General features: G+C 41.8%; 1 protein-coding gene across 4 annotated transcripts in view; it reads left to right on the top strand.

The window, feature by feature from the left end:
- The window catches only part of Msl3 (MSL complex subunit 3), a 19761-nt gene extending 8820 nt beyond the window's left edge, over positions 1 to 10941 (top strand). For all 4 annotated transcript variants that reach the window (XM_029534292.1, XM_021188324.2, XM_021188325.2 and 1 more), the window contains 5 exons: positions 696 to 958; positions 2477 to 2586; positions 4810 to 4909; positions 8080 to 8164; positions 10083 to 10941. In XM_029534292.1, coding sequence (XP_029390152.1) covers positions 696 to 958; positions 2477 to 2586; positions 4810 to 4909; positions 8080 to 8164; positions 10083 to 10182 — 658 coding nt within the window. In that variant the 3' untranslated portion in view covers positions 10183 to 10941. The remainder of the gene's footprint in view (positions 1 to 695; positions 959 to 2476; positions 2587 to 4809; positions 4910 to 8079; positions 8165 to 10082) is intronic.
- Positions 10942 to 12445: the final 1504 nt, after the last annotated feature.

Here is a 12445-nt window from a genome sequence, read left to right as displayed (position 1 = left end):
TCTCTCTCTCTCTCTCTCTCTCTCTCTCTTTCTCTCTCTTTCTAACATCTCCTTGGCAGCTTCTCTATCTCCTCCCTTCTCCATGTCACTTTTGCCCCAGTGCAAGAGGTCATCAAAACTCACCCAGAGACCTGTGTTGAAGTCCCCATGAATGGCTTGCTTCACACTTGACGATTCCCAGAGTCTGGCATAGACTTAGACATACTTGGGCCATCCTCAAGTCCTGGCAATTTTTACATTTTGAAGACATCATGTGGTCATCCTATTCCATAGACCAGAGTTTCTCTGTCCTGGGTCCTGTCTTGTGTGACATAGGATGCTTAGCAGTATGTCTGGTCTCCATCCACTAGGGAACAGTATTGCCCTCAGTTGTGACAGGCCCTCACTAGGCTGGCACTCTTGTCACCAAACATTGGCAACTGCTTTCTGGGCTGGGGCCAAATTCTGCCTCTCCCCTCAGAACCCTTGTTCTGATGCATGGAGAATAGGATATTTCAGTCTTTAATAACAGCAGAGTTCTGGGGACCTCATTTATTTAGGAACTGCTTACGAAAAATGTGTGATTGAGTATATTTGGAGATACCTATGTGTCACCTCCTCCCTCCCAAGTTGATTGGTGAAACCTGCCTTTGGGAGGCCTTGCAGAAGCCCTCAGATCTGTAGAGGCTGCCAGTGACACTCTCCTTCTTGCCCAGGAGCCAGGAGGAGTTGTCTCCTAGCCCGCCTTTGTTGAATCCATCCACACCACAGTCTACAGAGAGTCAGCCACCTACTGGTGAACCAGCTACCCCCAAGAGGCGCAAAGCTGAGCCAGAAGCACTGCAGTCTCTCAGGCGGTCCACAAGGCACAGCACCAATTGTGACAGGCTGTCTGAGAGCAGTTCCTCCCCTCAGCCGAAGCGCCGGCAACAGGACACATCTGCCAGCATGCCGAAGCTGTTTCTGCACTTGGAAAAAAGTGAGTTTGCCCTACGATCACCAGGTCTGGGAAAGCCACTTTTTTCTTTGTTGTTAGCCTCCCTAAGTATGTATAAAGTGTGTGTTATTCTCCAGTCTCACGCAGGTTGCTATAAAGCTATTTCCTTTGAAGAAGAGGAAAACAGCCATAGAAAGATGGAAAAGCAACTGGTTTGGGTGGCTCAGTGAGACCTAGGGAGGCAAGACTCTGTGTTTAAGGTTGATTTGTTATCCTCCCCCTTTGCTACTTTTGTGAGCTGGTGGAGTTATTGGAATCCCATGTTTTCTATACATATTCAAGATGACATGTGATTTCTATGCCTGTTTTCAAAACTTACCTTGAAGACTTCTGTTTGAATAAAGTGTTCAAATAAGATGCTGGATTCGACAGAGTATGCTGTGAAGCTCCCCATTCAAAGTGATTTTTAGTATAGTTAGAACTGTGCATCCACCTCCACCATCAGTTCATATATTTTCATCACAGAATGAAAGGAATCTGTCCTACCTTCATCTGCCCTTCCCCACCTCTCTTAGAAACTACCAGTTTGGGATATTTTATACTAATGGAATAATATAGCATGTATGTACACAATTGATGAGTTGATGGAATGAAAACTGGGAAGGTTTCATTAGGAAATAAAACACTTTTTAAAAACCGATTCTAAAACATGAACTATCTCCGTGACTCCCACTCCAGCCCCTGATATTTTTTCTTGGCACTAGTTATTTAGGTAAAAATCACATGTACAGTTAATCAGTTTTAAGATATCATTTTATTTTATGTGTATAGATGCTTTGCCTTCATATACGTTATGGCAGTGCCTAGTGCTGTCAGAAGACAAAAGGATGTCAGATCCCTTGGAACTGTAATTACAGAGAGTTGTGATCTGTCATGTGGGTGCTGGGAATTGAAGAGCACCCAGTGGTCTTAACCTCTGAGCTGTCTACCCAGTCCAAGTTAACTGTTCTAAAGTGACTAATTTAGTGGCCCTACTTTTTTTAGTTTGTTGAGCTGTAATCCACACACCATACAGTTTTCCTACTTAAAGTATCCAATCCAGTGGCTTTTAATATATTAGCAGATTGTGAAACCATCTGTTTCACAACATGATTTCAAAACATGGTTAATCCCCTCCCCACAAAAAGCACATACCCATTAGCAGTCACTCCCCTACTCCCACCCTTTTAGAGCCCATGCATCTCTTTTCTCTTCTCTGGTTTGCCTATTCTGCATATTATGTAGGAATGGAATCACAATATGTAGCTCTGTGATGGATCCCTTTCAGCTTAGCATAACCTTCTCAAGGTTGACTTCTGTTGTAACATATATCAGTACCAGGCTAAAAATAACATTCCAGGTGCTACCTTTTATAAGATGAAGGTCATATTGTTAACAGGTTGTAGCTTTTGAGCATTGATTTAGCGTTGTGGTCTGGTGTTTATCAGGGTCCTGAGCGTGTCTCTGGTTCGGTGTCTCTGTCGCTTTATGGGTAAATGATTGCACCTCTCTCTTTGACAGAGACACCTGTGCACAGCAGATCCTCTTCCCCCATTCCTCTGACTCCAAGTAAGGATGGGAGTGCTGTATTTGCTGGCTTTGAAGGGAGAAGACCCAATGAAATCAATGAGGTAAGGTGCTTGCTGTTCTACTCCAAGGGTTCTTTTACTCTTTGTGGTTGCTTAAAATCCTAAGTTCTCGAAGGATCATGTTACTTTACACGAAATAGCAGCAAAATGATAGGAAGATTTGAGCTTACTATTGTGTTCCTGTTTTCAAATCTGAGACAACTGCTAGAACTCTTGTTTTACAATTATAATGATGTTTTACCCTAAAGATCAATCAGTTATTAAAATATTTGTATCTGCATTTTGTATAACGTATTAAAATTTTTATTCTTAAGAGCCACATTTTAGGTTCTGTGGTTCATGTGATGTCAATTAAGATGAATAAACTACAAAGCAGCTTCAAACAATATTTAAATGAGATAGATGTATACTGTGTTTCAATAAACCATTATTGTGGACACTGAAATATAAACACTATATGATATGCATGAGCTAAAACTATTCTTTTAGCTTGAATAAATAAATTATAGGTGACTTAAACCAGCAGTTTGTTCTCTAGTGTTGGGGTCCTAAGAGAGAGGGCCAGGAGGTCAGAAGGTAAAGAGGGCATAATATAGAGAAAAGAAAGTTTAGGATCAAGTTTTCTTTCACGGTCCATTTGTTATGCCAAGCAGGTTTATTAAGAACTAAATTGGGACAGAGTCAGCGGAAACTCTTGCTCAATGGACCAAGTTAGACGGAAGTTAATCAGTGTTGCACAAAGGGAGCACTGGGTATCTCAGGAGCATTACAGACCAAACACACAGCAGCCTTGAGACTGATAACCATAATCCCCCTGGTGGAAAATGATGGCTTCGCAGGATCTGAAGCTATTCCCTTTTTTTTTTTTTTTACATCTGATTCTCCTCCAGGAAGAGTAACCCTAATAGCCATCCCTTTGAACGCATGCTAAATGCCAGCATTAGACTAGCCGTTAAGCCCATTAACTTGAATGCTTTGCCACTGCAGGCTTTGTATTTATGGGAAATGGTAGTTCTTTTTTAAAAAGGGCTTCTGAACAGTCAGGCAAAGACCACTTCCACTCAGGTCAGTGCTGCCATCTAGTGGTTAATGGTAGCGCTGGATGCTTTGTGGTTAAACAATGAAATTCAGCAGGCTTTTGGGACTCAGGAATCTATAGTGACTTTAAGGACCTTTCAGAACCTCTTCCACGATGGGTTTTAAAACCAGGGGTGTTTATCCAAAGCCCTCATGTCCCTTTCTTCGAGTACCAATTGCTGATTGAATTTGGGAAGTGTCTGGATGATCACATGGCTGGTTAAGATGCACTTTGGTTCTCATGGAGAATCTGTACTAGTTACAACTGCCCATCTCTTCCTTCTGAGCAACACTCGATGCAGAAGCAATTCTAAGCTTCCCGTGTGGGTGGCACTGGGTTAGATGCTAGGTTGGTGTGAAGATGTTAGAACTGGCTGCCAAGGATGAGATGGTGAATCTACATGAAGGCTGCAGAAGCTTAAACGAGGCTGGGGCCTCCCAGAGCACTTGTGAACGTCTAGCTTGTTTTATTCAGGTTGCCAATGCCAGCATTTGTGATGTTTTGTGGGTGGGCACCCTTCTGCTTTTTCTCATAGAGGATTTCCTGCAACATCAGTTCTTCTGTGGTAATAGATCTGAGACATAACAAAAATGGACTAGGCTTTGGTTTGCTGATGGACTAAGGTATTTCTAGAGAAATTCACCAGAGTGTTCTGAAAGATGGCTCTCACTTTTTTCAAAATCCCAGTCCATCTAGCATTCTGAAAACCAGAGTTCAGTGGCTGTGGTAGTGTGAATGTGAAACATTTTTGAGCACTAGGTCCCTAGCTGGTGGTACTGTTGGGGGAAATTGTGGAACCTTTAGAAGGTAGAGTTTGCTGGAGGAAGTGGGTCACTGGAACTGAGCCTTTAGTTTTTATAGACTGGCCAGATTTCCTGCTCACTTTCAGCTTCCTGACTTGATGTAGTATGAGCAGCCAGTCTCCCAATCCTGCCAGCATGCGTTGCCCACCAAGATGGAAAGTATCCCCAGAAGATGAGCACTGTCAAAAAGTTTAAAATCCAGTATCTCATTAATCTAATTTTAAGTCGTTCTGACCCTCACATTTATTTTTAGGGGGCTTGTGCTCACTATGTAGCAATATTGTTTCATCCTTTCCATATGATTTACTGTCATAGATTTAGAAGTCTAGCTAGGAGAGCCTCCATTTGGAATAAAGGAAGCATTTAAGTGATGTTTTTTTCTAGGTCCTGTCTTGGAAACTTGTGCCTGACAATTATCCGCCAGGAGACCAGCCACCTCCCCCTTCATACATTTATGGTGCACAGCATTTGCTCCGATTATTTGGTAAGAATCCCCTTTCTTTATGTTTTTCCAGTTTTGATTTTCTTATTAGCATGTATTAATTACATATAATAGTAGCTTTCACTGTGTCTTAGTGAGGGCTTTACTGATGTTAACAGTCACCATGACCAAGGCAACTCTTATAAGGACAACATTTAATTGGGGCTGGCTTACAGGTTCAGAAATTCAGTCCATTATCATCAAGGTGGGAGCAAGGCAGTGTCCAGGCAGACATGGTCCAGGCGGAACTGAGTTCTACATCTTCATCTGAATGCTGCTAGCAGAATACTAGCTTCCAGGCAGCTAGGATGAGGATCTTAAAGCCCACACCCACAGTGACACACACTTACTCAAACAGGCCACACCTTCTAATAGTCTACTTCCTGGACCAAGCATATACAAACCACCACATTCCACTTCCTGGCCCCCATATGCTTTTCAAACACATGAGTCTATGGAGGGGCATACCTAAACACAGCATAATGCAAAATACATTTTATCCAACTTCAAAAATCTCCACAGTCTATAGCAGTTGCAACAATGTTAAAAGTCTAAAGTTCAAAGTCTCTTCTGAGATTCATCCACTATTTTAATTGTAATCCCCAAAGCAAGACAGGAAACCCCACATTCTGCATCTCCATGTCTGATGTCAACTTCATCATCAGATCTTCAACTCCTTTTTTATCTTTGTTGACTGCAACAACTTCTTTCTCCTGGTCTGGTTCCACTCCCTGTTATCAGTTTTCCTCAGCAGATAGCCCACGGCTCTGGCATCTCAAACATCATGGGATCTCCAAGGCAACTCCAATGTTACAGCTTCTTGTTTTAATGTCTGGGATCCACACATGATCTGGGCTCCTCGAAAGGGCTGGCATCACTTCTCCAGCTCTGCCCTCTGTAGCACTCTAAGCTCAGGTTGATCCACTCCACTGCTGCTGCTATTCTTGGTGACCATCCCATGGTATTGGCATCTCCAATACACTGGGGTCGTCTGCTGCAATTAGGCTTCACCAATAGCCTATCACAGACTCTCTTCATAGTGCCAAGCCTCAGCTTCTTTGCATAACCCCTTCTTCAGTCCTGAGCCATCAACTGCAACTGAAGCTGCACATTCACCAATGGCCTTCTATCGCTTCTCACAGTGCTGAGCCTCAGCTGTTCTTCATGCCTTCAAAACCAGTACCACCTGGGTGACTCTTATGCATTACCAAGTCCAGCTGCAGCAGGAGGTACAACCTTGGCTATCTCTGGAACACAGCTTTTTTGTGCTCTCAGAAAACACTTCCCAGAAGATTTTACCTCAGCGATACTGGTCTCTTCTTAATCATGACTAAGTTCTTAGCTCCAGCTAACTAGCATCAGTTGTCCCAGTAGTCCCTTCTATTTTTCACTCTAAAGCCAGAGCCACATGGCTGAAGCTGTCCAGTTCTGCTGCTTGCAGGAGCTAGAACATGTTCCCCTTTTTCTATTACATTATCATTAGCTTTCTGTTTGCTAACTCCTTTCCTGCCCTAAGCTTGGCTGCCCTGGATCTTGCTCTGTAGATTGACTTGAACTCAGATCTGCATGCTTGTCTCCTGGGATTAAAGGTGTGTATCACCATGCCTGGATTTAAGCTTTCCTTTACCTAGAACTTGCTTTGTCCCAGGCTGGCCTTGAACTCAGAGATCTGCTTGGCTTTATCTTTTGGGATTAAAGGTGTGTACCACCATACCTGGGTCTAAATTTATCTGGGTAGGATCTTGCCCCAAAGTCCCACTCCCTTAATTTGTTATCTCCTAGAACACAGGATTCACCTCCATTTCACTTCCTGGTTCCCCTTTAATACTCAAACCATATATTTTATATTTTTCCTTCTAAGCTTACTACACTTGTTCACAATGCACTTAATGAGACTTAACCAGAGAACAAAGTCTCTGCTGGGCTTCTTTGAGACTTCCTTTGTCAGTGCCATTAATATAAACCTGTACCTTAGCCTCAGGCAGACTCTTCAGACAAGGGCAGAAAGCAGCCACATTCTTCACCAAAATACCATAAAACAGTCTCTATGTCACATACTGAAATTCTTCTCTTCTGAACCCTTTTGGCTTAGGTCTGCACAGTTCAAATTACTCTCAGCAACAAAGGCTCCCATATTCCTACCAGGATAGCCCACTAAGCCCAACTTAAAGCACTCCACCACTTTCCAAATCCATAGTCCCCAAATCCACAGTCTTCCAAACAAAAGCATGGTCAGGCCTATCACAGCAGTACCTCAGTCCCTGGTACCAACTTCTGTCTTAGGGTTTTACTGCTGTGAACAGTCACCATGACAAAGGCAACTCTTATAAGGGCAACATTTAATTGGGGCTGGCTTACAGATTCAGAGGTTCAGTCCATTATCATCATGGCAGGATCCAGTCAGGCATGGTGCAGGAGGAGCTGAGAGTTCTACATCTTCATCTGAAGGCTGCTAGCAGAATACTGGCTTCCAGGAAGCTAGGATGAAGGTCTTAAAGCCAACACCCTTGGTGACACATCTACTCCAACAGGGCCATACCTTCTAATAGTGCCACTCCCTGGGCTGGGCATATACAAACCATTACACACTGATATTTTCATGTGTTTATAGAATGCCTGGTGATCATAGAATAGTCACAGCCCCCCATTACCTCTTGTCCCAACTACTCAGCCTTCTATTTCCATGTGGTGTGTGTGTTTGTGTGTGTGTGTGTGTGTATGCGCGCACACACACGTGTGTTTTAGAGTTGGTGATAGGTCCATGGTTAAGGAAGGAAGCAAGGGCAATTTTCTAGTGGTTTCACCACTGAAGAAATGTCTCTCCCTCCTAGCAACCATTCATTCATATCCATGGATGGTCGAAGGGAAATGGGGCCTCGTGGTACCCTTAATTATAGTAGCCTCATATTGCTTGACTCTTTTTTTTTTTTTTAACCAGTTTGCTAGCTTATGGACATCTTTTAGGTGGTGTAACTAATTTGGAAAACTGGTTTCCTCTTTAAAGAAAAAGCATTGGATATACTTTAGTTTCATAGACTTAACTGATTGTTTCCTAGCGTAGATGCTAATTTCATTTAGTCCCCAAAGTAGGGAGAGTAATCCAGGTGACCCCACAATGAGTCCTGCCCATTGTGGCATCCTGCTGACTGCAAACGCTTTTGTTTTTAATCCAGTGAAACTTCCAGAAATCCTTGGGAAGATGTCCTTCTCTGAGAAGAATCTGAAGGCTTTACTGAAGCACTTTGATCTCTTTCTGAGGTATTTTTATTACCTTGTCACACCTACCTCTAGAGGCAAACATGTGACATTCTGAGGCTTAAGGTTAGCACAATGGAAGGTGGTATTTTCCATATAGGCAGTACATGGTATGTTCTGACTGAACAGAGTAAGATATAAAGGGATTTTTTTTTTTTTGGTTTGTTTGTTGGTTTTCTGTCTGTTTTATCCTTCATTTCTCTGGTTTCTGGGTCAAGGATACTGAGGTGAGGTATTATTTTATGTAACTCCAATAATCCAGCTGGATAATCCTGTAAGCAAAAATGAATTTTCTGACATAGAAGTACATTGGCATTAATTTTATATTTATCAGGAGAACTGTAAACATTGGCCTTTTATGTCGTGTGTGTATATAAATTAACTTAAATATTAGCTTAGAATGATAATCAACAAGTCTGAGTATGTGCTGGCATTTATGAATTCAGAGAAAGGTGTTGACTTCTTCCCTTGATATAGCTACTCATTTTCTTATCTAATAGGATATTTGACCCATGGTTCTGATGTCCCCCTTTATGTCGTTGGCCACTTAGTCCCTCTCTGCTATCCAGATGTCTGTTAATTACATCCTTACCTTGTCCTTCAAGGCTGGTCTTCACCTTGCCCCACTCAGCTCAGCCTAGCTACTTGACCTGAAAGGGAGCTGTTTTCTTTCTACTGGGTCCCATTCTGACTGCTCTAGAGTAGAGTACTCTACCCAGGAACATCAGTCTTAAAGTTTGAAAAGGTGTTTTTCTATTGGAATTTTGAACATAATTACACTTTCCAGCATGTCACTGAAAACTGGTTTTATAGACAAACGCACAATTGTGTTTAATCTAACATTTTGTGTACTAAAAGCAAAAGGACTAAGCATGTGTGAAGAGACTGCAGATTAGTGTAGGGAAGCCTCATACAATGCAGAAGTAGGACTGTAGGAAATAACATAGGAGGTTTTATAAATAAAACTCAGAGTAAATAAAAATATTCTTTTTTAAAAAAGTAAACAATGGCAGCAATTAGAATCAAGGAACTCAACACTGACCTTCAAGAAAGTGCAAACAGGAAAAAAAGTACTTAACTGTCAAGTGATTTTTGACATGTTTTCTTATTTAGAGAGGTGTGACAATTTAAGAAATTTGGACAGGTTGGAGGTAGCAGGGTGATTTATGGTAGATTTCACAGCATGCTTCTCCTAGTCCACATCCACTTGGACTTTGTTTTGCTTTCTGTCTTGTGGTTCTGTTGGCTTTGTTTTGTTGTTTTGGCTTTTTTTGTGATAGAGTATCATAACATAGTTCCAGATAGCCATAAATAGTGGTCTTCCCACCTCAGCTTCCCAAATGCTTGAAGCACAGGGGTAAGCCACTCTGCCTGACTCTGGCCTGAAGTCCCTCTATCAGTGTATTGCAGGATCTTGAGCGACTCATCACATTGTAACAGCCATTTTCAGACACACCAGTCTTTGGACAGGTGATACTGTCATCCAGACTTGTAACTAACCTTTGGTATGGCAAATTAGTATGCAAAGTACTGGTATTGGTTATTTTGTTCAGGTTTGGTGTAACTTAGTCTGTATAATTAGCCTTGTGAATTTCTTATGTGACATTGAGTTTGTCATGTATTGTTTTTATAGTTTGGAAAACAGGAAAGGATTTATTGAGGTTATTTCTTTAAAACATATGCATGCATATAATCAGTTCTGTAACACTGATGATGAAGAGATTCAAATGAATAGTGATTGACAGAAGCCACTTAAATGAGTGTTGTGGAAGTAATCAATAGAAGAGTCATGTTTTCTTTCCAGTACAAAAAGTGTTGAAATGTTTTCCCATTTCATTGACTGACAGCTAATATTTAGTTTCAGGGTGTTCAGTTCTTAATATGATGCTCATTGGTGCCTTTTTAATTATTCTTTCTCTAGGTTTTTAGCAGAATACCACGATGACTTCTTCCCGGAGTCGGCTTATGTCGCTGCCTGTGAGGCACACTACAGCACCAAGAACCCCAGGGCAATTTATTAAACTTTTGATGGTTCTGTAAAAACAACTGCACTATGTGGCTTTATACTTTCGGTCCCAGGTGAAGTGTTAGTGAGATGCTAGACCTACACTGGGGGTACTCTGACACAATGACGCTCTGTTTTTTGAGTTCGTCACATACTATTATTTCTGTTAAGAATTAATTACTTTCTGAGCTCAGCATGGTGGTCCATGCCTATGGGGAGGGAGTCGATTTAATTAATTAATTCATCATTTTTTTTAATGTACTGATTACTTCCTGGGTGCCTGAACGTATTCCAAAGTAACACTGCTACACAAGCTGTGTGTGCTAGCAGGATAAAAACAGCCATAGCTGTCTTCATAGGGATATGTTCATGAACATATACTTAGGTTAAACATTGTTCTGGTAGACAGCACAGGTGGTTGTTAGCAAGAACCATACTGTTTGATTACTTGTTAATGTTAAACAAAAATGGTTTCGAAAACTGTTTTCTGTTCAACAGATCTTAGTCGGTGCTTGGAAGCCGCAAAGCACTCTCAAAAGTATTTCTGAGGGAATTGATATGGGTGGCAAAAGAGAACTTACAGCTATGCATTGATTGTAGCAGTTCCCTTTCTCAGAAACATTATTTTTGTTGCTCTAAATAAAGCATTGCCTGTCTTGTTTGAGATTTTACAGCCATACTCTGCTATGTAATGTTATAGTTCCTTTTCTATGAAATGTTATTTTGGGTGATCTAAATAAAGCTTTGCCAGTTTTGTTTGAAAGAAGCAAGAGGAGTTTTGCTCTGGCCTTCCCTGGTTCTTTTTACTGCAGGGCAACAGTCGGGTAACCTCTTCACTCCCAACTTTTGTTTCCATTTGTTTGCCCCTTGTACGTTTTTGTCCTTTCCTTTTCGGTTTGGCCTCTCTGTGCATCGTGACTATTAGTGGTTATGAGAAGTCACTGTGACTCTGTGCCAACTTGTGGCTGGTCTGTGGGTCCTGATGGGTCAAATGCAGATCTATCCTTCCCCAAGTTGGCCAGCTGATGTGATCTGCAGTCATCCTTTTAATCCTCCATCTTCCTCTCTCTCTCTCTCTCTCTCTCTCTCTCTCTCTCTCTCTCTCTCTCACCTTCTCTATGGTTTAGAGAGTTCTAAAGGCCTAGAAAGGATACTGAAGCCATGGAAGCATTAAATAACGCACTTCTCTTATGGTTTAGCTCAGTTGACTTTAATTTCCAATGGCCACTGGTCATGAACAACTGGGGCCTCAAGGACTTTTGACTCAAATGGTCCCATTAAAGTGCCTTGTGCATCACTGACTACTAAGATTCACTACCTCTAGATCACCTGAATAAGGCATCTTCCCCTCTTCATTTATTTAGTTGCTAACACAGATTCAGGTTGGTGGGAACTAATTGGACCAGCCTTCAAGTTCTTGGTAGATGTGATTGTTAATTTTAATTGTTAATGTAATGGATTTAGAATCACTGTGGAAACACACTTCTGGGTGTGTCTATGATACTGTTTCAGAAAAGTTTGAACTGAAGAGGAAGGACCCGTCTTGACTATGGCCAGTACCATTCCATGGACTGGGGTCTCAGACCCAGTGAAAAGAAGAAAATAAGTGGTATCCCAGAATTCACCTCTCTCTGCTTCCTGACAACATTACCAATGGGTTCATGTTCCTGCTGCCATGCTTCTTTGCCATGAGGGACTGGACCATCAAACTGGAAGGCAAAATAAATCCTTTTCTCAGGTATTTTTTCACAGCAACCACAAAAGTGGTTCATAACGGAACATTGGTATTGAGAAGTGGGGCTGTTGTGGCTAAGCCTTGGAACTGGTTTATAGCTGAGAATTTGGAACTTTGAGCTAGAGAAGCCTTAGAGTGCTATAAATAGAGTTTGATAGGCTATTCTTGTGGTGTTTTGGAAAAGTAGAATGCCAAGACAAACGTGGACAGTAGAGATATGGCTCACAGGGGTTTGGAGAGAAAAAGAGACTATTGAAAATTGAGCTACAGGCCATTTGTGTGATAACCTGGCAAAGAATCTGGTATCAGGCCATGTCATCAGTGCCATGTCCTAGGAACTGGAGTGAGGCTAGAGTCTATAGCAATGGACTCATTTTGCTTGGTGGAAGAAATCTGAAGAAAGCTTAGCGTTTCAGACTGTGTAATATTTACTGACTACTGCTGTCATCCAGGTCTCCAGTGAGAAAGAGCACAAATGAGGCAAAAGAAGACAGATGTGTCAGTTTGGCGGGGGAAGGGATGAATTTAAAAGTGTAGGCAAGGC

This window comes from Mus pahari, chromosome X (assembly GCF_900095145.1).
Source record: "Mus pahari chromosome X, PAHARI_EIJ_v1.1, whole genome shotgun sequence".
NCBI lineage: Eukaryota > Metazoa > Chordata > Mammalia > Rodentia > Muridae > Mus > Mus pahari.
This window is presented reverse-complemented; position numbering and strand designations above follow the sequence as displayed.